General features: G+C 51.3%; 1 protein-coding gene and 1 long non-coding RNA gene across 2 annotated transcripts in view; both read left to right on the top strand.

Moving 5' to 3' along the window:
- Positions 1-6,951: 6,951 nt before the first annotated feature.
- LOC308468171 lies at positions 6,952-10,449 on the top strand. Its single transcript, XR_013981507.1, has 3 exons — positions 6,952-7,065; positions 7,186-7,273; positions 10,411-10,449. It is a non-coding gene; the product is annotated as an uncharacterized lncRNA (long non-coding RNA).
- A 3,626-nt stretch (positions 10,450-14,075) lies between these two features.
- Positions 14,076-23,437, top strand: part of LOC308468809 (zinc finger protein 618-like) — a gene marked incomplete at its 3' end in the record, with an annotated part of 46,575 nt that continues 37,213 nt past the window's right edge. The window contains exon 1 of the mRNA XM_080991221.1: positions 14,076-14,236. Within this exon, the coding sequence (XP_080847347.1) occupies positions 14,132-14,236 (105 nt within the window). The 5' untranslated portion in view covers positions 14,076-14,131. The remainder of the gene's footprint in view (positions 14,237-23,437) is intronic.

The following is a 23,437-nucleotide window of genomic DNA, read 5'->3' on the forward strand; positions in this document are numbered from 1 at the left end:
CTCTCTCTATGATCCCCAGACCCTCGGGGCTTCCCTTCTGGCTCGGCCCTTCTAGGATTCTGCACCTGTCGTGTCCATGGTCCTCTAATATTCCCTTCCAAGGGGGTCAGGCTGGATGACCGGGAGGGTTCCCTTCCCTCTCTATGATCCCCAACAACCACCTGGAGAACCTAGAGAGGCCCCTTCTAGGATTCTGGGCCCTCCATCTCTATGGTCTAACGTCTTCCAAGGGGGTCAGGCTGGATGACCTGGAGGACTCCCTTCCTCTCTCTGATCCCCTCATAACTGCCTGGATGTCCTAGAGAGGTCCCTTCCCACTCTATGGTCCCCTCATAACCGCCTGGAGGACCTAGAGAGGCCCCTTCCCTCTCTATGGTCCCCTCATAACCGCCTGGATAACCTAGAGAGGTCCCTTCCCTCTCTATGGTCCCTTGCAAGGGGGTCAGGCTGGATGACCTGGAGGGGTCCCTTCCCTCTCCATTATCCCATAATCCGCGCCTGGAGGACTGAGAGAGGCCCCTTCCCTCTCTATGACCCCCTCATAACCCCTTGCCAGACCCTCAGCAATTCCCTTCTGGCCCGACCCTTCTAGGATCCCGGGCCTCCCCGTCTCTATGCTCCCCTCCTCACCCTTCGCCAGGGGGTCAGGCTGGATGACCCGGAGGAGTCCCTTCCCTCTCTATGATCCCCTCATAAGCGCCTGGATGTCGTAGAGAGGCCCCTTCCCACTCTATGATCCCCTAATATTCCCTTGCCAGGGGGGGTCAGGCTGCATGACCCTCTAGGATTCTGTGCCTCCCATGTCTATGGTCCTCCACTATTCCCTTGCAAGGGGGTCAGGCTGGATGACCTGGAGGGGTCCCTTCCCTCTCTATGATCCCTTGCAAGTGGGTCTGACTGGATGACCCGGGGCGGGCCCTTCTAGGATTCTGTGCCTCCCGTGTCTATGGTCCTCCAATATTCCCTTGCAAGGGGGTCAGGCTGGATGACCCCGAGGGCTCCCTTTCCTCTCTATGATCCCCTCACACCCGCCTGGAGGACCTAGAGAGACCCCTTCCCTCTCTATGTTCCCCTTAACCCATTACACGGGGGTCAGGCTGGATGACCCTGGGGGCTTCCCTTCTAGGATTCTGTGCCTTCCGTCACTATGATCCCCTCGTAACCCTTCGCCAGGGGGTCAGGCTAGATGACCCGGAGAGGCCCCTCCCGCCTCTACTGTCCCCTTAGAACCACCTGGATGTCCTAGAGAGGTCCCTTCCTTCTCTACGATGCCCTAATAACCACCTGGATGTCCTAGAGAGGTCCCTTTCCTCTCTATGATCCCCAATTAGCCCCTTACCAGGGGGTCAGGCTGGATGACCCGGAGTGGTCCCTTTCCTCTCCATGATCCCATAAGAAGCGCCTGGAGGACCCAGAGAAGCCCCCTTCCCTCTCTATGGTCCCTTGCAAGGGGGTCAGGCTGGATGACCTGGAGGGGTCCCTTCCCTCTCTATGGTCCCCTAATAACAGCCTGGATGTCCTAGAGGCCCCTTCCCTCTCTATGGTCCCTTGCAAAGGGGTCAGGCTGGATGACCCGGAGGGATCCCTTCTGGCTCGAGCCTTCTAGGATTCCGGGCCTTCCGTCTCTATGGTCCCCTATTCATCCCTTGCAAGGGGGTCAGGCTGGATGACCTGGAGGGGCCGTTCCCGCTCTATGATACCCTAATAACCGCCTGGAGTTACCTAGAGAGACCCCTTCCCACTCTATGGTCCCCAATCAACCCCTTACACGGGGGTCAGGCTGGATGACCCGGAGGAGTCCCTTCCCTCTCTATGGTCTCTTGCCAGGGGGTCAGGCTGGATGACCCAGAGGGATGCCTTCTGGCTCGAGCCTTCTAGGATTCTGGGCCTTCCGTCTCTATGGTCTATTGCAAGGGGGTCAGGCTGGATGACCCAGAGGGATCCCTTCTGGCTCGAGCCTTCTAGGATTCCGGGCCTTCCGTCTCTATGGTCTCTTGCAAGGGGGTCAGGCTGGATGACCCAGAGGGATCCCTTCTGGCTCGAGCCTTCTAGGATTCTGGGCCTTCTGTCTCTATGGTCTCTTGCAAGGGGGTCAGGCTGGATGACCTGGAGGGGTCCCTTCCCTCTCTATGCTCCCCTCCTACCCCCTCGCCAGACCCTCCGGCCTTCCCTTCTAGGCGTCTGTCCCGCCTGTCTCTATGCTCCCCTCCCCACCCTTCGCCAGGGGGTCAGGCTGGATGACCCGGAGGGATCCCTTCCCTCTCTATGATCCCCTAATAAAGGCCGGAGGACCTAGAGAGGCCCCTTCCCTATCTATGGTCCCCAAGGGGTCCCTTTCCTCTCTATGGTCCCTTGCAAGGGGGTCAGGCTGGATAACCTGGAGGGTTCCCTTCCCTCTCTATGGTCCCCAAGGGCTCCCTTCCCTCTCTATGCTCCCCTAACACCCGGCTGGAGGACCTAGAGAGGCCCCTTCCCTCTCTATGATCCCCCATTACTCCCCTCATCACACTCGGGCCTTCTCTTCTGGGCCCGACCCTTCTAGGCTTCCAGCCCTCCCATCTCTATGCTCCCCTCCCCACCCTTGGCCAGGGGGTCAGGCTGGATGACCCGGAGGGCTCCCTTCCCTCTCCATTATCCCATAATACGCGCCTGGAGGACCTAGAGAGGCCCCCTTCCCTCTCTATGATCCCCCATCACACTCGGGCCTTCCCTTCTGGGCCCGACCCTTCTAGGCTTCCGGGCCTCCCGCCTCTCTGGTCCCCTCAGAACCGCCTGGAGGATGTAGAGGCCCCTTCCCTATCTATGGTCCCCCAGGGGTCCATTTCCTCTCTATGGTCCCTTGGCCAGGGGGTCAGGCTGGATAACCTGGAGGGTTCCCTTCCCTCTCTATGGTCCCCAAGGGCTCCCTTCCCTCTCTATGGTCCCCCATTACTCCCCTCATTACACTCGGGCCTTCCCTTCTGGACCCGACCCTTCTAGGCGTCTTTCCCTCCCGTCTCTATGCTCCCCTCCCCACCCTTGGCCAGGGGGTCAGGCTGGATGACCCCGAGGGTTCCCTTCCCTCTCTATGCTCCCCTAACACCCGCCTGGAGGACCTAGAGAGGCCCCTACCCTCTCTATGACCCCCCATCACACTCGGGCCTTCCCTTCTGGGCCCAACCCTTCTAGGACTCCAGGCCTCCCGTCTCTATGCTCCCCTCCCCACCCTTGGCCAGGGGGTCAGGCTGGATGACCCGGAGAGGTCCCTCCCGCCTCTATTGTCCCCTTATAACCCCCTTGATGTCCTAGAGAGGTCCCTTCCTTCTCTATGCTGCCCTAATAACCCCCTGGATGTCCTAGAGAGATCCCTTTCCTCTCTATGATCCCCAATTAGCCCCTTACCAGGGGGTCAGGCTGGATGACCCGGAGTGGTCCCTTCCCTCTCCATGATCCCATAATACGCGCCTGGAGGACCTAGAGAGGCCCCCTTCCCTCTCTATGGTCCCTTGCAAGGGGGTCAGGCTGGATGACCAGGGGCGTTCCCTTCTGGCTCGAGCCTTCTAGGATTCTGGGCCTTCTGTGTCTATGGTCTCTTGCAAGGGGGTCAGGCTGGATGACCTGGAGGGTTCCCTTCCCTCTCTATGATCCCATAATAAAGGCCGGGAGGACCTAGAGAGGCCCGTTCTCTCTATGGTCCCCCATTAACCCCTTGCCAGGCCCTCGGGCCTTCCCTTCTGGACCGACCCTTCTAGGCTTCCAGCCCTCCCGCCTCTATGGTCCCCTCAGAACCGCCTGGAGGACCCAGAGGCCCCTTCCCTCTCTATGGTCCCCAAGGGCTCCCTTCCCTCTCTATGGTCCCCCATTACTCCCCTCATCACACTCGGGCCTTCTCTTCTGGGCCCGACCCTTCTAGGCTTCCAGCCCTCCCATCTCTATGCTCCCCTCCCCACCCTTGGCCAGGGGGTCAGGCTGGATGACCCGGAGGGCTCCCTTCCCTCTCCATTATCCCATAATACGCGCCTGGAGGACCTAGAGAGGCCCCCTTCCCTCTCTATGATCCCCCATCACACTCAGGCCTTCTCTTCTTGACCGACCCTTCTAGGCTTCCGGCCCTCCCGCCTCTATGGTCCCCTCAGACCCGCCTGGAGGACCTAGAGAGGCCCCTTCCCTATCTATGGTCCCCAAGGGGTCCCTTTCCTCTCTATGGTCCCTTGCAAGGGGGTCAGGCTGGATAACCTGGAGGGTTCCCTTCCCTCTCTATGGTCCCCAAGGGCTCCCTTCCCTCTCTATGGTCCCCCATTACTCCCCTCATTACACTCGGGCCTTCCCTTCTGGGCCCGACCCTTCTAGGACTCCAGGCCTCCCGTCTCTATGCTCCCCTCCCCACCCTTGGCCAGGGGGTCAGGCTGGATGACCCGGAGAGGTCCCTCCCGCCTCTATTGTCCCCTTAGAACCCCCTCGATGTCCTAGAGAGGCCCCTTCCTTCTCTATGCTGCCCTACTAACCCCCCTGGATGTCCTAGAGAGGTCCCTTTCCTCTCTATGATCCCCAATTAGCCCCCTACCAGGGGGTCAGGCTGGATGACCCGGAGTGGTCCCTTCCCTCTCCCTTATCCCATAATACGCGCCTGGAGGACCTAGAGAGGCCCCCTTCCCTCTCTATGATCCCCCATCACACTCAGGCCTTCTCTTCTTGACCGACCCTTCTAGGCTTCCGGCCCTCCCGCCTCTATGGTCCCCTCAGACCCGCCTGGAGGACCTAGAGAGGCCCCTTCCCTATCTATGGTCCCCAAGGGGTCCCTTTCCTCTCTATGGTCCCTTGCAAGGGGGTCAGGCTGGATAACCTGGAGGGTTCCCTTCCCTCTCTATGGTCCCCAAGGGCTCCCTTCCCTCTCTATGGTCCCCCATTACTCCCCTCATCACACTCGGGCCTTCTCTTCTGGGCCCGACCCTTCTAGGCTTCCAGCCCTCCCATCTCTATGCTCCCCTCCCCACCCTTGGCCAGGGGGTCAGGCTGGATGACCCGGAGGGCTCCCTTTCCTCTCTATGGTCCCCAAGGGCTCCCTTCCCTCTCCATTCTCCCATAAGAGGCGCCTGGAGGACCCAGAGAGGCCCCTTCCCTCTCTATGATCCCCCCCCATTAACCGACCCTTCTAGGACTCCAGGCCTCCCGTCTCTATGCTCCTCTCCCCACCCTTGGCCAGGGGGTCAGGCTGGATGACCCGGAGGGTTCCCTTCCTTCCCCTCTTCGCCCCCCAAGTCTCCCCCACTCACCGCCCAGCGCCTCAGCCCTCTCGCCCGGAAGCGCTTCCTTAGGCCCCGCCCCTTCCGCCCCTTCGAAAGGCGCCGGTTCCTCCCTGGCCGCCACGCCCTCCCCGTGACGTCACGCCGCCGCTTCGCCCTTCTAAGGCGCTCTCCCGCCTGGCCTTTCCTTATAAGGCAAAAAGGGCGGGGCCTCCCTGCCGCTTTCCCGCCTCTCCGCTCCTTATAAGGAGCGAGGGGCGGGGCCTGCCTGCGCTCTCCCGCCTGGCCTTTCCTTATAAGGCAAAGAGGGCGTGGCCTCCCTGCCTTGCCTCTCCTTATAAGATAAAAATGGCGCGGCCTCTTTGCCCTTTTCCCGCCTCTCCGCTCCTTATAAGGCGAAAAGGGCGTGGCCTCCCTGCCTTGCCTCTCCTTATAAGGCAAAAATGGCGCGGCCTCTTTGCCCTTTCCCCGCCTCTCCGCTCCTTATAAGGCGAAAAGGGCGTGGCCTACCTGCCTTGCCTCTCCTTATAAGGCAAAAAGGGCGGGGCCTCCATGCCCCTTTCCCGCCTCTCCGCTCCTTATAAGGAGCGATGGGTGGGGCCTGCCTGCGCTATCCCGCCTGGCCTTGCCTTATAAGGCGAAAAGGGCGGGGCCTGCCTGCGCTATCCCCGCCTCTCCTTATAAGGCAAAAACTTTCCCGCCTCTCCGCTCCTTATAAGGAGCGATGGGCGGGGCCTGCCGGCGCTATCCCGCCTGGCCTTTCCTTATAAGGCAAAAGGGCGTGGCCTCACTGCCCTTTCCCGCCTCTCCGCTCCTTATAAGGCGAAAAGGGCGGGGCCTTTGAAATGAAATAAATGAAATCAAATGAAATAAATAAAATGAAATAAAATAAAAGGAAATAAAGGAAATGAAATAAAATAAAATGAAATAAATAAAATAAAATAAAATAAAATGAAATAAATAAAAGGAAATAAAATAAAAGGAAATAAATAAAATGAAATGAAATGAAAGGAAATAAATGAAATGAAATGAAATGAAATAAATAAAATGAAATGAAATAAAAGGAAATAAATGAAATGAAATAAAATAAAATGAAATAAATAAAATAAAATGAAATAAAATGAAATAAAAGGAAATAAATAAAAGGAAATAAAATAAAAGGAAATAAATGAAATGAAATGAAATGAAATAAAAGGAAATAAATGAAATGAAATAAATAAAATGAAATAAATAAAATGAAATAAAATAAAATGAAATAAATAAAATGAAATAAAATAAAATGCCTCCTCAGGCGTTTAAATAAATAAAATAAAATTAATAAAATAAATAAAATAAATAAAATAAAATGCCTCCTCAGGCGTTTAAATAAATAAAATAAAATAAATAAAATAAATAAAATAAATAAAATAAAATGCCTCCTTAGAGTTGGGTTAGAGGTAGAGGTAAGGGTTAGAGGTCAGGGGTTAGGGGTTTGTGTTAGAGTTAGGGGTTAGGGGTTAGGGGTTTGTGTTAGGGTTAGGGGTCAGGGGTTAGGGGTTTGTGTTAGAGTTAGGGGTTAGGGGTCAGGGGTTTGTGTTAGGGTTAGAGGTCAGGCGTTAGGGGTTTGTGTTAGAGTTAGGGGTCAGGGGTTAGGGGTTAGGGTTAGGGGTCAGGGGTTTGTGTTAGGGTTAGGGGTTTGTGTTAGGGTTAGAGGTTAGGAGAGGGGTTTGTGTTAGAGTTAGGGGTCAGGGGTTAGGGGTCAGGGGTTAGGGTTAGAGGTCAGGGGTTAGGGGTTTGTGTTAGGGTTAGATGTTAGGCCTTAGGGTTGGGGGTTAGAGGTAGAGGTTAGGGGTTTGTGTTAGAGGTCAGGCCTTAGGGTGGGGGGGTTTGTGTTAGGGTTGGGGGTTCGAGTTAGAGGTAAGGGTTAGAGGTCAGGCATTGGGGTTAGGGTTTAGGGGTTAGGGGTCAGGGGTTTGGGTTAGAGGTCAGGCCTTAATGGTTCAGGGTTAGAGGTTAGGGGTTAGGGTTTAAGGGTTTGTGTTGGGGGTTAGGGATGGAGGTTAGGGGTTAGCGTTGGGTTGGGGGTTCGAGTTAGAGATCAGGGTTAGAGGTCAGGCCTTGGGGTTGGGGGTTAGGGTTAGAGGTCAGGCTTTGGGGGTTAGGGGTTTGTGTTAGGATTAGGGTTAGAGGCCCGGCATTGGGGCTGGAGTTAGGGGTCAGGGGTTGGTGTTAGGGTTAGAGGTTAGGCCTTAGGGTTGGGGGTTAGGGTTAGAGGTCAGGCATTAGGGTGGGGGGTTTGTGTTAGGGTTGGGGGTTAGAGTTAGAGGTAAAGGTTAGAGGTCAGGGGTTAGGGGTTTGGGTTAGAGGTCAGGGGTTTGTGTTAGGGTTAGAGGTCAGGCGTGAGGGGGTTAGGGGTTTGGGTTAGAGGTCAGGGGTTTGTGTTAGGGTTAGAGGTCAGGCGTGTGGGGTTAAGGGTTTGGGTTAGGGTTGGGGGTTAGAGGTTAGGGGTTAGGCATTAGCGTTGGGTTGGGGGTTAGAGGTCAGGCGTTAGGGGTTTGTGTTAGGGTTAGGGGTCAGGGATTAGGGTGGGGGGTTAGGGTTAGGGTTGGGGGTTCGAGTTAGAGGTCAGGGTTAGAGGTCCGGCATTGGGGTTAGGGGTCAGGGGTTTGGGTTAGAGGTCAGGTCTGAGGGTTGGGGGTTAGGGGTCAGACATTAGGGGTTAGGGGTTTGTGTTAGAGGTCAGGCCTTAGAGTTGGGTTGGGAGTTAGAGATAGAGGTAAGAGTTAGGGGTCAGGGGTTTGGGTTAGAGGTTAGGCGTTGGGGGTCAGGCCTTAGGGTTGGGGGTTAGAGGTCGAGGTTAGGGGTTTGTGTTCGGGTTAGGGGTCAGGCATTGGGGGTTAGGGGTTTGGGTTAGGGGTCAGGCATTGGGGGTTAGGGGTTTGGGTTAGGATTAGGGTTAGAGGCCCGGCATTGGGGCTGGAGTTAGGGGTCAGGGGTTGGTGTTAGGGTTAGAGGTCAGGCGTGTGGGGTCAGGGGTTTGTGTTAGGGTTGGGGGTTAGAGTTAGAGGTAAAGGTTAGAGGTCAGGGGTTAGGGGTTTGGGTTAGAGGTCAGGGGTTAGGGTTAGGGTTAGAGGTCAGGCCTTAGGGTTGGGGGTTAGAGGTCAGGCGTGAGGGGGTTAGGGGTTTGGGTTAGAGGTCAGGGGTTTGTGTTAGGGTTAGAGGTCAGGCGTGTGGGGTTAAGGGTCTGGGTTAGGGTTGGGGGTTAGAGGTTAGGGGTTAGCGTTGGGTTGGGGTTAGAGCTAGAGGCAAGGGTTAGAGGTCAGGCCTTAGGGGTCAGGGGTTGGCGTTAGGGTTGGGGGTTAGGGTTAGAGGTCAGGGGTTTGTGTTAGGGTTAGGGTTAGAGGCCCGGCATTGGGGCTGGAGTTAGGGGTCAGGGGTTGGTGTTAGGGTTAGAGGTCAGGCCTTAGGGGTCAGGGGTTGGCGTTAGGGTTGGGGGTTAGAGGTCAGGGGTCAGGGTTGGGTTGGGGGTTAGAGGCAAGGGTTAGAGGTCAGGCATTAGGGGTGAAGGGTTAGGCCTTAGATTTGGGTTGGGGGTTCGAGTTAGGGGTCAGGCATTGGGGGTTAGGGGTTTGTGTTAGGGTTGGGGGTTCGAGTTAGAGGTCAGGGTTAGAGGTCAGGCATTGGGGTCAGGGGTCAGGGGTCTGGGTTAGAGGTCAGGCCTTCGAGTTGGGGGTTAGGGGTCAGACATTAGGGGTTAGGGGTTTGTGTTAGAGGTCAGGCCTTCGAGTTGGGTTGGGGGTTAGAGATCGAGGTCAGAGTTAGGGGTCAGGCGTTAGGGGTTAAGGGTTAGGGTTAGGGGTCAGGCATTGGGGGTTAGGGGTTTGTGTTAGGGGTCAGGCATTGGGGGTTAGGGGTTTGTGTCCGGGTTAGAGGTTAGGCCTTAAGGTTGGGGGTTAGAGGTAGAGGTAAGGGTTAGGGGTCAGGCATTGGGGGTTAGGGGTTTGTGTTAGGGTTGGGGGTTAGAGTTAGAGGTAAGGGTCAGGGGTCAGGGGTCTGGGTCAGAGGTCAGGCCTTCGAGTTGGGGGTTAGGGGTCAGACATTAGGGGTTAGGGGTTTGTGTTAGGGGTCAGGCCTTAGGGTTGGGGGTTAGGGGTCAGGCAGTGGGGGTTAGGGGTTTGTGTTAGGGTTAGAGGTCAGGCATTGGGGTTAGGGGTTTGTGTTAGAGGTCAGGCCTTAGGGTTGGGGGTTAGGGGTCAGGCAGTGGGGGTTAGGGGTTTGTGTTAGGGGTCAGGCATTGGGGGTTAGGGGTTAGGGGTCAGGAATTGGGGGTTAGGGGTTTGTGTTAGGGTTAGAGGTCAGGCATTGGGGGTTAGGGGTTAGGGGTCAGGAATTGGGGGTTAGGGGTTTGTGTTAGGGGTCAGGCATTGGGGGTTAGGGGTTTGGGTTAGGGGTCAGGCATTGGGGGTTAGGGGTTAGGGGTCAGGAATTGGGGGTTAGGGGTTTGTGTTAGGGTTAGAGGTCAGGCATTGGGGGTTAGGGGTTAGGGGTCAGGAATTGGGGGTTAGGGGTTTGTGTCCGGGTTAGAGGTCAGGCATTGGGGGTTAGGGGTTAGGGGTCAGGAATTGGGGGTTAGGGGTTTGTGTTAGGGGTCAGGCATTGGGGGTTAGGGGTTTGGGTTAGGGGTCAGGCATTGGGGGTTAGGGGTTTGTGTTAGGGGTCAGGCATTGGGGGTTAGGGGTTTGGGTTAGGGGTCAGGCATTGGGGGTTAGGGGTTTGGGTTAGGGGTCAGGCATTGGGGGTTAGGGGTTTGTGTCCAGGTTAGAGGTCAGGCATTGGGGGTTAGGGGTTAGGGGTCAGGAATTGGGGGTTAGGGGTTTGGGTTAGGGGTCAGGCATTGGGGGTTAGGGGTTTGGGTTAGGGGTCAGGCATTGGGGGTTAGGGGTTTGTGTTAGGGGTCAGGCATTGGGGGTTAGGGGTTTGGGTTAGGGGTCAGGCATTGGGGGTTAGGGGTTTGGGTTAGGATTAGGGTTAGAGGCCCGGCATTGGGGTTGGAGTTAGGGGGCAGGGGTTAGGGTTAGAGGTTAGGCCTTAGGGGTCAGGGGTTGGGGGTTAGGGTTAGAGGTTGGGGGTTAGGCCTTCGAGTTGGGGGTCAGGGGTCAGACATTAGGGGTTAGGGGTTTGTGTTAGGGGTTAGGGGTCAGGCCGTAAGGTTGGGGGTTAGAGTTCGAGATCCGGGGTTAAGGGTTTGGGTTAGGGGTCAGGCCTTCGAGTTGGGGGTTAGGGGTCAGGCATTGGGGGTGAGGGTTGGGTTGGGGGTTAGAGCTAGAGGTAAGGGGTCAGGGGTTTGTGTTAGGGTTAGGGGTCAGGCCTTCGAGTTGGGGGTCAGGGGTCAGGCCTTCGAGTTGGGGGTTAGGGGTCAGGCCTTCGAGTTGGGGGTTAGGGGTCAGGCCTTCGAGTTGGGGGTTAGGGGTCAGGCCTTTGGTGTCTGGGGTTTGTTAGGGGTCACAGCTTCGGCCTTCAGGTTGGGGGTCAGAGTTAGGGGTCCGAGCTTTGGCCTCCCTCTGTCTGCCCCACACTTTCCGGCATTCAGGTTGGAGAAGCCTAGAGCTGGGGGGAGCCGTGGGTCATCCATCCCACCCCACGGATTGTCTCTGGGGACCCCTGGGGGTCATCCAGCCGGACCCCAAGGTGCATCTAGGGGGGCTGCTATGGGTCATCTAGGGGGAGTTCTGTGGGTCATTTGGGGGGAGTTCTGTGGGTCATCTAGGGCAGCTTCCAAGGCTCATCTAGGGGGACTTCTATGGGTCTTCTAGGGGGGCTTCTAAGGCTCATCTATGGGTCCTCTAGGGGGGCTTCCAAGGCTCATCTAGGGGGACTTCTATGGGGCTTCTATGGGTCATCAAGGGGGAGTTCTATGGGGCTTCTATTGCTCATCTAGGGGGAGTTCTATGAGTCATCTAGGGGGACTTCTATGGGTCATCCAGCAGGACCCATAGGACCATCTAGGGCAGCTTCCAAGGCTCATCTAGGGGGCCTTCTATGGGTCATCCAGCAGGACCCATAGGACCATCTAGGGCAGCTTCCAAGGCTGATCTAGGGGACCTTCTATGGGTCATCCAGCAGGACCCATAGGACCATCTAGGGCAGCTTCCAAGGCTGATCTAGGGGACCTTCTATGGGTCATCCAGCAGGACCCATAGGACCATCTAGGGCAGCTTCCAAGGCTGATCTAGGGGGCCTTCTATGGGTCATCCAGCAGGACCCATAGGACCATCTAGGGCAGCTTCCAAGCCTCATCTATGGGGACTTCTATGGGTCCTCCAGCAGGACCCCAAAGTCCATCTAGGGCAGCTTCCAAGGCTCATCTAGGGCAGCTTCTAAGGCTCATCTAGGGGGCCTTCTATGGGTCATCTAGGGCAGCTTCCAAGGCTCATCTAGGGCTCATCTAGGGGGGCTTCTATGGGTCACCATCTAGGGCAGCTTCCAAGCTCATCTAGGGGGCCTTCTATGGGTCATCTAGGGCAGCTTCCAAGGCTCATCTAGGGGACCTTCTATGGGTCCTCCAGCAGCCCCCCAAAGTCCATCTAGGGCAGCTTCCAAGCCTCATCTAGGGGGCCTTCTATGGGTCATCTAGGGCAGCTTCCAAGCCTCATCTAGGGGGCCTTCTATGGGTCCTCCAGCAGGACCCCAAAGTCCATCTAGGGCAGCTTCCAAGGCTCATCTAGGGGTCATCTAGGGGGCCTTCTATGGGTCATCTAGGGCAGCTTCCAAGCCTCATCTAGGGGGCCTTCTATGGGTCCTCCAGTAGGACCCCAAAGTCCATCTAGGGCAGCTTCCAAGACTCATCTATGGGTCATCTAGGGGGGCTTCTAAGGGTGATCTAGGGGGCCTTCTATGGGTCCTCCAGCAGGACCCATAGGACCATCTAGGGCAGCTTCCAAGGCTCATCTATGGGTCCTCCAGCAGCCCCCCAGCGCCCATCTAGGGCAGCTTCCACGTCTGATCTATAGGGACTTCTAGGGGTCATCTAGGGGGGCTTCCAAGCCTCATCTAGGGCTCATCTATGGGGCTTCTATGGGTCCTGTAGGGCGACCTCTATGGGTCTCGACCGGGCCTTCTATGGGTCCTCCAGCAGGACCCCAAAGTCCATCTAGGGCAGCTTCCAAGGCTCATCTATGGGTCATCTAGGGCAGCTTCTAAGCCTACTCTAGGGGGCCTTCTATGGGTCCTCCAGCAGGACCCATAGGACCATCTAGGGCAGCTTCCAAGGCTCATCTATGGGTCATCTAGGGCAGCTTCTAAGCCTACTCTAGGGGGACTTCCATGGGTCATCCAGCAGGACCCATAGGACCATCTAGGGCAGCTTCCAAGGCTCATCTAGGGCAGCTTCTAAGGCTCATCTAGGGGGACTTCTATGGGTCATCTAGGGCAGCTTCCAAGCCTCATCTAGGGGGACTTCTATGGGTCATCTAGGGCAGCTTCCAAGCCTCATCTAGGGGGACTTCTATGGGTCCTCCAGCAGGACCCATAGGACCATCTAGGGCAGCTTCCACGTCCGATCTATAGGGGCTTCTATGGGTCCTGTAGGGCGACCTCTATGGGTCTCGACCGGGCCTTCTATGGGTCCTCCAGCAGGACCCCAAAGTCCATCTAGGGGGACTTCTATGGGTCATCCAGCAGGACCCATAGGACCATCTAGGGCAGCTTCCAAGGCTCATCTATGGGTCATCTAGGGCAGCTTCTAAGCCTACTCTAGGGGGCCTTCTATGGGTCATCCAGCAGGACCCCAAAGTCCATCTAGGGGGACTTCTATGGGTCATCCAGCAGGACCCATAGGACCATCTAGGGCAGCTTCCAAGGCTCATCTATGGGTCATCTAGGGCAGCTTCTAAGCCTACTCTAGGGGGACTTCTATGGGTCATCCAGCAGGACCCATAGGACCATCTAGGGCAGCTTCCAAGGCTCATCTATGGGTCATCTAGGGCAGCTTCTAAGCCTACTCTAGGGGGACTTCCATGGGTCATCCAGCAGGACCCATAGGACCATCTAGGGCAGCTTCCAAGGCTCATCTAGGGCAGCTTCTAAGGCTCATCTAGGGGGACTTCTATGGGTCATCTAGGGCAGCTTCCAAGCCTCATCTAGGGGGACTTCTATGGGTCATCTAGGGCAGCTTCCAAGCCTCATCTAGGGGGACTTCTATGGGTCATCTAGGGCAGCTTCCAAGGCTCATCTAGGGGGACTTCTATGGGTCCTCCAGCAGGACCCATAGGACCATCTAGGGCAGCTTCCACGTCCGATCTATAGGGGCTTCTATGGGTCCTGTAGGGCAACCTCTATGGGTCTCGACCGGGCCTTCTATGGGTCCTCCAGCAGGACCCCAAAGTCCATCTAGGGGGACTTCTATGGGTCATCCAGCAGGACCCATAGGACCATCTAGGGCAGCTTCCAAGGCTCATCTAGGGCAGCTTCTAAGGCTCATCTAGGGGGACTTCTATGGGTCATCTAGGGCAGCTTCCAAGCCTCATCTAGGGGGCCTTCTATGGGTCATCTAGGGCAGCTTCCAAGGCTCATCTAGGGGGACTTCTATGGGTCCTCCAGCAGGACCCATAGGACCATCTAGGGCAGCTTCCACGTCCGATCTATAGGGGCTTCTATGGGTCCTGTAGGGCGACCTCTATGGGTCTCGACCGGGCCTTCTATGGGTCCTCCAGCCTCCATCTAGGGCAGCTTCCCCGCCCGATCTATGGGTCGCGCTTTCTCCCTCCCTCCCTCTCTCTCTCTCTCCTTTTCCCCTTTTTTTCCTTCTTTCTTTCCTCCGTCCTCCGCGCGCGCTCCCGCCGCCGCGCAGGCGCCCTGGCTCTCCCTCGGCGTCGGCGGCGCGCTCCAGGCGCAGGCCGCGTCCCTCGGACCCCCAAGCCAGCCCCCCAACCATGAAGGAGACCCCCAGCCCCCCAAGTTCCGAGGAGGGAGAGGAGGAAGGAGAAAAAGGAGGAGAAAAGGAAGAAGGAGGAAAAGGAGGAGAGGAAGAGAAGCAGGTCAGGCCCGCCCCACCTTTGCCCGCCCCACCTTTCCCCGCCCCACATCCCGCCGCCCCCCAACATCCCCGCCCCACTTTTGAGGAGACCCCTCAATCTTCTGGGAATGGCTGCGGCTTGCTATGGGGCTGGATGGGGGGTGCTGGGCTGGCTGACCCCTTTGCAGACTCCGCCCTCTTTTGGGGGGGGACCCACAAGTCAGGGCGGCGACCCCCAAGTTCCTCCCCCTAAGCAGCACCCCGATTCTGCCCCTAGATGCTTTCTATGGGGCAGGTTTGGGGGGAGAGGCTTGCGAGGGCTGGGTTGGGGGGCCGGGCTTGCTGAGCCCCTTTGCAGACTCCGCCCTCTTTTTGGGGGGGCGCCCCACTGATTCCGGCGACCCCCAAGTGCCTCGCTGCCTCCTCCCTCCAAGCAGCACCCCATAGATGCTTTCTATGGGGCAGAATGGGGGTTTTCCCCTTCCCGGCTCCCCTCTTCCTGTCAGCCCCCTTTCCAGACTCCGCCCTCTTTTTGGGGGGACGCCCCATTGATTCCGGTGACCCCCAAGTGCCTCGCTGCCTCCTCCCTCCAAGCAGCACCCCATAGATGCTTTCTATGGGGCAGAATTGGGGGTTTCCCCTTCCTGGCTCCCCTCTTCCTGTCAGCCCCCTTTGCAGACTCCGCCCTCTTTTTTGGGGTCATTGCGGCGACCCCCAAGTGCCTCACTGCCCCACACCCGAAGCAGCACCCTGATTCTGCCCATAGATGCTATCTATGGGGCAGGTTTGGGGGTTCTCCCATTCCTGGCCCCCCTCTTTCCCTCACCCCCTTTCTGGACTCCTCCCTCTTTTTGGGGGGCATTCCGGCGACCCCCAAGTCTCCCACTGCCCCACTCCGAAAGTAGCACCCCCATTCTCCCCATAGCTGCATTCTATGGGGCTGGTTTGGGGGCGCTTGGCTTCCTGCCCCCCTCTTTCCGCCGCCACCCCCCCTTCCGGACCCCTAACTCTTTTTGGGGGTCCTCCCCATACATTCCGGCGACCCCCAAGTTCCTCCCCCTATGTAGCACCCCGATTCTGCCCCTAGCTGCTTTCTATGGGGCAGATTTGGGGGGAGAGGCTTGCAAGGGATGGTTTTCCTTCCTGCCCCCTTTGCAGACTCCTCCCTCTTTTGGGGGGACCCCTAAGTCATGCCAGTGACCCCCAAGTCCATCACTGCCCCCTCCCTCCAAGCAGCACCCCATAGACGCTTTCTATGGGGCTGGTTTGGGGGTTTCCCCTTTCTGGCCCCCCTTTTTCGGTCACCCCCCTTCCAGACCCCTAACTCTTTTGGGGGGGACGCCCCATTGATTCCGGCGACCCCCAAGTCCCTCACTGCCCCCTTCCCTCAAAGCAGCACCCCATAGATGCTTTCTGTGGGGCTGGTTTGGGGGGCACAGGCTTCCCAGGGCTGGTTTTGGGGGGCTGGGCTGCCTGACCCCTTTGCAGACTCCGCCCTCGTTTTTGGGGGTCATTGTAGCGACCCCCAAGTGCCTCACTGCCCCACACCTAAAGCAGCGCCCCGATTCTCCCTATAGATGCTTTCTATGGGGCTGGTTTTGGGGTTTCCCCTTCCTGGCCCCCCTCTTTCTGCCACCCCCCTCTCAGACCCCTAACTCTTTTTGGGGGGAATCCCAAGTCATCCCAGCGACCCCCAAGTTTCTCCCCCTCCCTTGAAGCAGCACCCCATAGATTCTCCCCATAGCTGCTTTCTATGGGGCAGGTTCTCACCCCCCAAATCCCTCCTTCCCCTTGAAAAAGGGGGCGCCCCCGCTTCTCCCCATAGCAGCCTCCCCCAGTCTCTCACCCCCTTTTGGGGGGACTGCCCCTCTTTTGAGACCCCCAAGTCACCCTATGCGACCCCTAACTCCCTATGGCACCCCAAATCGCCCCATGGGACCCCATCTTTCCCTATAGCACCTCAAATCTCCCTATGTGACCCCAATGTTCCCTATAGAAGCCCATATCTCCCTATGCGACCCCTAACTCTCCCTATGGAACCCCCAATCTCCCCATAGAACCCCAACTTTCCCTATAGCACCCCATATCTCCCTATGCGACCCCAAATCTCCCCATAGAACCCCATATTTCCCTATAGAACCCCAACTTTCCCTATAGCACCCCATATCTCCCTATGCGGCCCCAAATCTCCCCATAGAACCCCATATTTCCCTATAGAACCCCAACTTTCCCTATAGCACCCCATATCTCCCTATAGCACCCCAAATCTCCCTATGGGACCCCTAACTTTCCCTATAGCACCCCAGATCTCTATGGGACCCCTAACTTTCCCTATAGCACCCCAGATCTCCCTGCGGGACCCCTAACCTTCCCTATAGCACCCCAGATCTCCCTATGCGACCCCTAACTCCCTATAACACCCCAAATCTCCCCATTGAACCCCATATTTCCCTATAGAACCCCAACTCTCCCTATAGCACCCCAGATCTCCCTATGCGACCCCTAACTCCCTATAACACCCCAAATCTTCCCATAGCACCCCATCTTTCCCTATAGCACCTCAAATCTCCCTATAGCACCCCAGATCTCCCTATGCGACCCCTAACTTTCCCTATAGCACCCCAGATCTCCCTATAGCACCCTAAAATCTCCCCATAGAACCCCATATTTCCCTATGGGACCCCATATTTCCCTATGCGACCCCTAACTCTCCCTATGGGACCGCCAGCCATTTTGGGGGTGCCCCCTATCTCCCGCTATGGGGCTCCCCCTTATTTTTAGGGGGACCCCCAGTCTCCCCTCTCCCTTCCGGTTCTGCCCCATTTTCAACACCCTAAAATCTCCCTATGCGACCCCTAACTCTCCCTATGGCACCCCAGTTTTCCCTATGGGGCGCCAGCGATTTTAGGGGTGCCCCCTATCTCCCGCTATGGGGCTCCCTGTTCTTTTTAGGGGAGTCTTTTTCTCCCATCTCCCTTCTGGTTCTGCCCCACTTTTGACACCCCACATCTCCCTATGCGACCCCCAATTCACCCTATGCGACCCCCTAACTCTCCGTATGTGACCCCAAATCTCCCTATGGCACCCCAGATCTCCCTATGCGACCCCTAACTCTCCGTATGTGACCCCAAATCTCCCTATGGCACCCCACATCTCCCGATGCGACCCCTAACTCTCTCTATAGGCCCCAAATTTCCCCTAGGCAACCCCAACTCTCCCTACTGCCCCCCAACTTTCCCGAGGCGACCCCTAACTCTCCCGAGGCGACCCCCAACTCTCCGTACGGCGTCCCACATCTCCCTCTGCGACCCCTAACTCACCCGATGGAACCCCAACTTTCCCTTGGCGACCCCTAACTCTCCCCAGAGGACCCACATTTTCCCCTCTGCGACCCCTAACTCACCCTCTGCGACCCACAGCCACTTTGGGGGGTCCCATCTCTCTTATGAAGGGGTCTTCTTTTCAAAGCCCCCCCTAGTCTCCCCTCACTGCCCCTCTTTTTCTATGGGGCGCCCCACGGCTCGCTATGGGGCGCCCCACGGCTCGCTATGGGGCGCCCCACTTTTTTTCCTATGGGGCGCCCCACTTTTTCTGTACACGCAACACCCCCCCAAAAATGGGGGTCCCCTCCTTGTCTGCCCCCCAATTCCCCCCCTTTGCTCCTTTAATTGAATTTCATTTTCATTTTCATTTTAATTGCCTATTAATTTGCATTTTCCTTTCCTTTTAACTGCATTGAAATTCCCATTGAAATTCCCTTTGCCATTGGATTGCATTGCATTTGGCGCCCTCTAGCGGCGACTATTTTCATTTTTCTTTCCCTTTTCTGGCATTTCCAGCCCCAAAATAGGAATTAAAATCTGGGAAAAAGGGATAGAAAAATAAAGGGAATATTTATCAATATTTTTCCCCACCTCTCCAATTGATTCCCCCGCTTTTTCCCCATTTCCTACCATTTTTAATCCATTTATTTCTGCCAAAAAACTCCATTTTTTGCAAACTGCCATTTTTTCCCCCCAACTCCGGATGGGGAAAAAAAGCCGATTTTTCGCTTCCGGAAAGGGAGGAAAAATCGCAGATGGAGGAAGACGAAACGGTTAATTTTCTGCCGCAATTTCGGGGGGAAAAAACCAGTTTGCTGTGATATTTTAATTGCGAAAAATGGGAGGTTTGGGGTTTTAAATGGAAATTGCAAGAAGGAGGTTTTTTTTTGCAGAAATTAGCATTGCAAAAAAGAGCTTTTTGCAGGAATTCACATGGCAAGAAATGGAGATTATTATTATTATTTTTGGGCAGAAATTAAGATGGCTAGAGAGGGGTTACTAATATATGAAGTTTCTGCAAGAAATGGATTTTTTTGGGCAGAAATTCACATTTAAAAAGGAGGTGGTTTGTTTTTTTTGGCAGAAATTAGCATTGCAAAAAGGAGGTTTTTTTTGCAGAAATTAGCATTGCAAAAAGGAGGTTTTTTTTGCAGAAAAAGACATTGCCAGAGAGAGTTTGGTTGCAGAAATGAAGATTGCAAGAAATAGATATTTTTGGCAGAAATTAACATTGCAAAAAAGAGATATTGGCAGGAATTAATATGGCAAGAAATGGATTTTTTTTGCAGAAATTCACATTGCAAAAAAGAGGTTTTGGCAGGAATTAATATGGCAAGAAATGGATTTTTTTTGCAGAAATTCACATTGCAAAAAAGAGGTTTTGGCAGGAATTAATATGGCAAGAAATAGATATTTTTTGCAGAAATTAACATTGTTAGAGGGGGGAGTTTGCAGAAATGAACATTGCAAAATAGGGATTTTTTTTGCAGAAATTCACATTGCAAAAAAAGAGGTTTTGGCAGAAATTAACATTGCAAAATAGGGATTTTTTTTGCAGAAATTTACATTGCAAAAAAGAGGTTTTGGCAGAAATTCACAGGGCCAGAAATGGATTTTTTTGGCAGAAATTCACATGGCCAGAAGGTGGTTATTTTTTGCAGGAATAAACAGGATTTTGGGGGTTTTTTTGCAGGAATAAACAGGATTTTGGGGGCTTTTTTGCAGAAAATAAGATTGGAAAATAGAGGTTTTGGCAGAAAGTCAGATTTGCAACGAAAGAGATTTTTTTTTGCAGAAATTAACATGGCAAGAAATTGATTTATTTTATTTTATTTGCAGAAATTAGCATTGCAAGATGGAGGTTTTTTTTTGCAGAAATTAACATGGCTAGAAATTGATATATTTATTTTTTTTTGCAGAAATTAGCATTGCAAGATGGAGGTTTTTTGCAGAAATTAACATGGCAAGAAATTGATTTATTTTAATTTTTTGCAGAAATTAACATTGCAAAAAGGAGGGTTTTTTTGCAGAAATTAACATGGCAAGAAATTGATTTATTTTATTTTTTTTGCAGAAATTAACATTGCCAGAAGGTGCTTTTGAGCAGAAAATTTCTTTGCAAATAAAGTGGGTGGTTTTTTTTTGCAGAAATAAACAGGGTTTTGGGGCTTTTTTGCAGGAGTTTTTGAACATTGCAAAGAAATGGGATTTTTTGGCAGAAATTAGCATTGCAAGAAAGAGGTTTTTGGCAGAAAAAAACAGGATTTTGGGTTGGTTTTTTTTGCAGAAATGGCCTTTGCAGTAGAAGGAAGTTTGGTTTGGTTTTTTTGCTGAAATTAACATTGCAAAAGAGGTTCTTTTTGCAGAAAATAAGATTGCAAAAAAGAGGTTTTTGGCAGAAATTAACATTGCAAAAAAGAGGTTTTGGGCGGAAATTAACATTGCAAAAGAGGTTCTTTTTGCAGAAAATAGGATTGCAAAAAAGAGGTTTTTGGCAGAAATTAACTGTTAAAAGGAGGTTTTTTTTGCAGATATAAACATTGCAAGAAAGAGGTTTTTGGCAGAATTAAAATTGCAAAAAATGAGGTTTTTGGCAGAATTAAAATTGCAAGAATGAGGTTTTTTTTTGCAGAAATAAACACTGCAATAAAGAGGTTTTTTGCAGAAATTACACGTGTTTTTTTGCAGAAATATTGCAAGAAGGAGGGGTTTTTTTGCAGAAATAAACAGCTTTTTTTTTTTTGCAAAAAGGGCCTTTGCAGTAGGAAGATAATATTATTATTTTTTGCAGGAATTCGAGGTGCTTTGGTTGCTTTTGTTGTTGCAGAAATCCCAATTCAAGGAAAGAAATATACATATATCGTTTTTTAGGGCACCTTTTGGGCCCAAAAGAAATCCCATTTATTTGCAGGAGAGAGGCTTTTTTGGCAAAGAAATCCAAATTAAAATCCCATTTTTCAGAGGCTTTCTGCAAAAAAAATAAAATTAAAATGCAATTTGCAAGAAGGAAGCTTTTTGCAAGAAAAAGAACATTAAAATGCAATTTGCAAGAAGGAAGCTTTTTGCAAGAAAAAGAACATTAAAAATCCCATTTGCAAGAGGCTTTTTGCAATCAAATCAAATCAAAATCTAGCTTTCTTTTTTGCAGGGATGAAATGCAAAATGGCCTTTTCTTCTCTTTATTTCCATTCTTTCCTTTATTTTCCATGCTTTTCCATTATTTTTACTGCCTTTCTAGCCTCAAATCGGCCTTCCTTTTGCAGCCTGAAATCCTGCCTTTTATTTCTCATTTTTCTCATTTTTATCCTCAATTCTTGCAATCCTTCGAAATGCTTGCAAACTGGGGAAAAAACCCTTTTATTTCTCATTTTTCTTCTTTTTAACCTCAGTTCTTGCAATCCTTCGAAATGCTTGCAAACTGGGGAAAAAAACCTTTTATTTCTCATTTTTCTCATTTTTATCCTCAATTCTTGCAATCCTTCGAAACGCTTGCAAACTGGGAAAAAAACCTTTTATTTCTCATTTTTCTCCTTTTTAACCTCAATTCTTGCAATCCTTCGAAATGCTTGCAAACTGGAAAAAAAAAACCCTTTTATTTCTAATTTTTCTCCTTTTTAACCTCAATTCTTGCAATCCTTCGAAACGCTTGCAAACTGGGGAAAAAACCCTTTTATTTCTCATTTTTCTTCTTTTTAACCTCAATTCTTGCAATCCTTCGAAATGCTTGCAAACTGGGGGAAAAACCCTTTTATTTCTCATTTTTCTTCTTTTTAACCTCAGTTCTTGCAATCCTTCGAAACGCTTGCAGACTGGAAAAAAACCCGTTTATTTCTCATTTTTCTTCTTTTTAACCTCAATTCTTGCAATCCTTCGAAACGCTTGCAAACTGGGGAAAAAACCCTTTTATTTCTAATTTTTCTTATTTTTAACCTCGATTCTTCCAGTTGCTTTTAATGTTATTTCTCTCCTTTTGCAATCCTTCCAAATGCAAAGAAAAAAACCCTTTATTTTTATTCCTCTTTTCTTCCAGTTCTTGCAATCCTTCCAAATGCTCCCATTTCTTGCAATTATTTCTATTTTTTAATTCCAATTCTTCCCTTGCAAACCTTCCAAATGCACCCTGAAATTGCTCCATTATTTTATTTTATTTTATTCCAATTATTGCAATTCTTGCAGCCCGAAATGCTCCCATTTCCTGTGAATATTCCTCTTTTTTAATTTGAAAATACTCCTTTTATTCCTATTTTTTCATTCCAATTCTTCCCTTGCAAACCTTCCAAATGCACCCTGAAATTTTATTTTATTTTATTCCAATTCTTGCAATTATTGCAGCCTGAAATGCTCCCGTTTCTTGGGAATATTCCTCTTTTTTAATTGGAAAATATTCCTTTTATTCCTATTTTTTCCTTCCAGTTCTTCCCTTGCAATCCTTCCCAGATGCTTGCAAACTGAAAACATTCCTTTTATTTCCATTTTTGCAATTAGTGCAATCCTTGCAAATGCGCCCTGAAATCATTTTTATTTTTATTTCTTTTTATTCCAATTATTGCAACCCTTCCCAATGCTCCCTGGGGCGAATTTTGCATGCAAAACCGATTTTATTCCATTTTAATTCTCTTTTATTTTTGCAAAATCTCCTTTCGCTTCAATGCAAACGGGATTTGATTCTATTTTATTTGAATTTCTTGCAAAATCAAGCTCCTTAAATAATCTCTCTTCAATGCAAATAGGATTTTATTCTATTTTATTCTATTTTATTTGTGCAAAATCACAATGCAAACGGGATTTTATTCTATTTTATTTTGATTTCTTGCAAAATAAAGTTCGTTAAATCATCTCTCTTCAAGGCAAATGGGATTTTATTTTATTTTATTCTATTTTAATTCTCTTTTATTTTTGCAAAACCTCCTTTCGCTTCAATGCAAATGGGATTTGATTCTATTTTATTTGAATTTCTTGCAAAATCAAGCTCGTTAAATAATCTCTCTTCAGTGCAAATGGGATTTTATTCTGTTTTATTCTATTTTATTTGTGCAAAAGCAAGCCTTGCAAAACCTCCTTTCTCTTCAAGGCAAACGGGATTTTATTCTCTTTTTTGCAAAAGAAATCTCATTAAAAATCCCCCTTTCTCTTCAATGCAAACGGGATTTTATTCTAATTTTTTGCAAAATAAATCTCATTAAAAACCCCCCTTTCTCTTCAATGCAAACGGGATTTTATTCTAATTTTTTGCAAAATAAATCTCATTAAAAATCCCCCTTTCTCTTCAAGGCAAACGGGATTTTATTCTCTTTTTTGCAAAATAAATCTCATTAAAAATCCCCCTTTCTCTTCAATGCACATGGGATTTTATTCTGTTTTATTTCCATTTTTGCAGAATAAAAGCTCGTTAAAAACCCCCTTTCTCCTTTAATTTAAATGCAAACCAGGCCATTTTGCATCCGAAAAAAATCCTTTTTTTCCCTCCCTTTTCCCTCCTCCCTTTTTCCTCCCCCTCCTTTTTCCCTTTTGCATTCCTTTCTTTTTTAATTCACGTAAAATCTGCAAAAAAAAAGAGAGAAGGAGGAAGAAGGGGAAATGAATGCAATTAAATGAAAATGCAAGATATTGCAATATTTTTATTTTATTTTTATTTTTATTTTGGGGGGGAAATGAAATAAAAAAATTGGATTTTCAAGATGGCCGACTGACGAATTTAGGCAGCAAGACGAGCTTTGGAAAAAAATCAGGGAAATTAGCAAAAATTAGGGAAAATCAGCCCAAAATAAGGTGAATTTTGGTAGGAGGAGGAAATGCAAAAATTCAGGATGAAAAAAACGGAGGAAAAATGCAAAGCTGGTCGTTAAATCGAATTTAATGATTTCCTCTCCCCTAATTGGCTAATTCGAAATTTGCAGATT

Source organism: Podarcis pityusensis (genome assembly GCF_964106645.2).
Source record: "Podarcis pityusensis genome assembly, chromosome: Z".
NCBI lineage: Eukaryota > Metazoa > Chordata > Lepidosauria > Squamata > Lacertidae > Podarcis > Podarcis pityusensis.